Source organism: Dioscorea cayenensis, chromosome 7, assembly GCF_009730915.1.
Source record: "Dioscorea cayenensis subsp. rotundata cultivar TDr96_F1 chromosome 7, TDr96_F1_v2_PseudoChromosome.rev07_lg8_w22 25.fasta, whole genome shotgun sequence".
Lineage (NCBI taxonomy): Eukaryota > Viridiplantae > Streptophyta > Magnoliopsida > Dioscoreales > Dioscoreaceae > Dioscorea > Dioscorea cayenensis.
The window spans coordinates 24,514,725-24,518,440 of record NC_052477.1 but is presented as its reverse complement, the minus strand read 5'-3'; the positions used below and the strand labels follow the sequence as shown (position 1 = coordinate 24,518,440).

The 3,716-nt window shown below is 36.2% G+C and overlaps 1 protein-coding gene across 1 annotated transcript; it reads right to left on the bottom strand.

The window, feature by feature from the left end:
- Positions 1-869: 869 nt before the first annotated feature.
- LOC120265540 (acyl carrier protein 1, mitochondrial) lies at positions 870-1,503 on the bottom strand. Its single transcript, XM_039273479.1, has 2 exons — positions 1,262-1,503; positions 870-1,173 (listed from the first exon to the last, which is right to left on the bottom strand). Exons 1-2 carry the CDS (start codon positions 1,457-1,459, stop codon positions 997-999), a joined length of 375 nt encoding a protein of 124 aa, XP_039129413.1. The 5' UTR covers positions 1,460-1,503; the 3' UTR covers positions 870-996.
- Positions 1,504-3,716: the final 2,213 nt, after the last annotated feature.

The window sequence follows — 3,716 nt, the reverse complement described above, 5'->3', positions numbered from 1 at the left end:
ACATGAACAAGCTATCTGTCCATGAAATCAAGAGAATGCAAAAACTCCATATAAGTCTAATTAGTTCTTTGAAGTACCAGAATTGAATTAACACTGGGACAACAAATATGAGCTAGCTAATGATTATCAAACACCACGCAAGTCACATGATGAGTTACGATTCCAAATAGGGAAGGAAAAGAGGGATACACTATGACCTATCATATACTCAGTCCAGAAGAGGATTTTTACTTGATATGACTTCAAATGATTTTTGCTGTCACTATCCAGTCCACAGATCAATTCATCATGGTAGGCTAGAAAACCTTTTAAAGAAGTTTCCCAAAAACAACAACTCCAATGCAAAATAGTGTAAATACAACCATACACCAACCCCACCAAAACACCTCCATAGATAGCTAACACTCAATAACTTCGATCTAATTAAACCGTGTCCGATTACATCCTGGCATTTATCATGCTTCAAGTTACTGAGTGAAACTCAAAGTGGCGAAAAATAGAGAGAATCTTCAGCCATGGCATTTTACAGACTCTTCAAACTCAAGTTTCTATGTCACAATCAGTTCACTTTTCTCTTCTATCCTTCCATAACTACTTAAAATCCAATGTTAAACACAATAATCTCAAGTAATCTGTTGAATTTCATTTATTCAGGTGAAGGTGTACATAAAGGATCAGAATTTGCATTGACAAAACAACTTACAATCAGTGTATAAGAACATAAAGTGCATTGATCCTATGATTGTAATTCATCAACACCAAGAATTAAACCATCAAGAAAACATCCCAAAGATAAACAGTGAACATCAGCAGCAGCTTTAATCAAAGTATTTATCACTGCAAACAATAAAGGCTAAACATTTATTTTTAAAAAAGTTCAAGTTTTTTCGAGTGTGAAACATCAAACAAGTTTTTTCCACAATGCAAATTATTGCAACAAGACACAGGGGCCTCCTCTCTAAGAACAGAGAAGGATAGGAAGAAGAGATGTAATGGCTAACCGGCCATGGGATGATTGGCGATATACTCAATGGCGAGAGGACAGGAGTCGATCTTGTCAGCCTCTTTGTCTGGGATCTCAAGCTTGAACTCCTCCTCAAGCGCCATCACGATCTCCACTACATCAAGGCTGTCCAGCCCCAAATCCTTCTGGAAATGCACCTCCGCTGTCACCTGAAGAAGAAGTACTACCAAATCATGAAGATCATAACTCGAATTCAATCACTGAAACAAGGATTAGGGTTAGGGTTCAATTGCAAACCTTGGAAGGGTTGACCTTGGGGAAACTCTTAACGACGTCGAGCACCCGATCCACCACTTCCTCTCGAGTCAGGTGGTCGTCGCCATGGCCGGACATCGCCCGGATAGAGCTGAGCCATGAGGGTAGCACAGGCTGGCCTTGTGACCGGACAGGGAGCCGGATGTGCCGGAGAATCGCCGGTCTCAACGACGCCGCCATCTCTCTCTCTCTCTCTCTCGCGTCGTTGAGAGGTATAGAAACTGGGATTTGAGAGGGTTTATCACCGTCTGATCCTCTGATCAGATTCTGTAACATCTTCGGACGGCTGAGATGAAAACAGAATAAAGACTTACGGCCGAGGCAAAAATAACTGTACGGAAAATATAATTGTGACAACAATTGATGATATAGTGGTAAATCATCCTAATATTATTATTATGCAAATACTATATACATACCTTAGAAACATTATAGTGGTACTGTTTAATTACTGTTTATAAAGCCTTGTTTGGATTGGCTTCTAGGAAGCCTAGAAGCATTTTTTTATAAGTTACTCGCTCCTGAGCAAAAAATGTTTGTATTGGCTTTTCTATAAAAGGGAAAGCTGTTAAAAAAGCCCAAATTCAGCTTTTTTGAGAAATTGGTAAAGGGGTGCTTTTAAAAAAAAACACTTATGAAAAGCTGTTTTTGGTGTGATCCAATTGCCAATTTACCCTCAACAAATAACGAAATTAACGCCCTTAGTTCTGACACTCTTTTCCTACCTCTTGCTTCTACCTCTTTCATCAAGCCTTTTCATCTAGATAGAGGAGAGCTTTGTGATCGGACTCTAGTGATGTTTTTGCGAAAATTAAAGGTAGATCTCGTGTGATTTATCTTCAGTTGTTGCCCTTCTTTTGCTCTTTCTCTCTCTCCAAGATCTCTTCCGTTCTATCGATCCCTCGATGCCCTGGTTTCTCAATTGAGCTTCATTCACAGGTCCTCGGCAGTGTTGCAAATTGGGGGTGCTCTAATGCTTGGATCTGTGGTGAGTTGTCTCTCTTTCTTCGTCGCTCTAGGGTTGTGTGATGATAACTCTTTGGCTAACTCTTTACAAAAATATATATTTCGCCATGCTTACAGTTCTAACACAACTGTGACTTAGTTTGAGAGCTATTTTGTGTTAGAGGGCCCATATTCTTTAGGCCCATATTGTTTCAAAACATTCCTACTAAAAGTTTAGTACCACATTGCCTAGCTACAAGGAATTCATCCACTTTATATATAGTTTGTCATCTGTAGATTGGATTCTTTGTTGCTTGTGATACTCTGAAAAGCAAAGGTGAGTTCTTTGAGCTAATTCTTTTGCTTATGAGAATCAGGCCCAAAGTTTGTTGCCAAGTGGTTGGTTAAATGTTCTGTACTTGAGATTGTAGTTTTTCTTTAGAGTATAATTAAATACATATTGATTTGAATATGCTCTTGTGTATTAACATAAATTCAAAGAATACTTAGTTCTTATGTTTGCTTTTGCTCTTAGTTTATTTATTATCAGACGAACTTCAAATGATTGGGTATTTTCCAAGTCTCTTCACTCGTTGCCTCTTGGTTTTTTTTATTCTTTTCCGTGGTGTGCGCTTTTCTATTGCGTTGGATTTTCTCTTGAATTTTAGGTTGATAATCAAGTATTGTTTCAGAGTTTGCCATCTTCAATCTTATGACCATTTGTTGGACCATAAGAACAATCAAATTCTCAAATTTTAGCTGATTATGTTGTGTTAGATTGCTCATTAGTTACAATGTCAAGTATGTTTGCAATTTGATTTTATGATTTTAAAATTGGATTGCCTTTTGCTGCTTTATATATATATATATATATATACACATGCACATATAAAAAACTTCAAATTTACATGCGCATTCAGTTTTTATTATATTAAATTCTCCTGTAACATTAAGATTTTTGCATGTATATATAAATTCTCTTGTGACATTAAGATTTCTGCCTGTATATATATTATGCATATTATATTAAATTGTCTCCATGAAGTGGTTTTGTGTTTGTGTTATAATAAGAACTTGTGGTTGAGAAGATGCACTAATTAAATTATTGTGCAACTTAGTTGACTTCAAAAACAAGGTCAAGCATTCATGTAATGTTTATAGATAATAATTTGAATCTTCAATAAGGATAAGTCATGGCTTGCTTTTGTTTAATAATGGATGATATAATTCCATGAAAACATTCTACATCCTTTATTTTTGTGATTAAGTAATTAAACTCCTTATTACAATATATATAGTGAATGGTTCAATATTTTCTTTATTTTATACTGTTATGCCCTTTGATGAATAGCTTAAGTTTGATCATTGAATTTGTAGTTGTTAATTCATAGAACTCTTTGCTAGCAGCAAAGCTAGGATTTTTCGCATGTGTTCACCCATGAACTTCTCAAAATGCATATAGAAAACTCAGGCATATGTAATGCCTCGTATA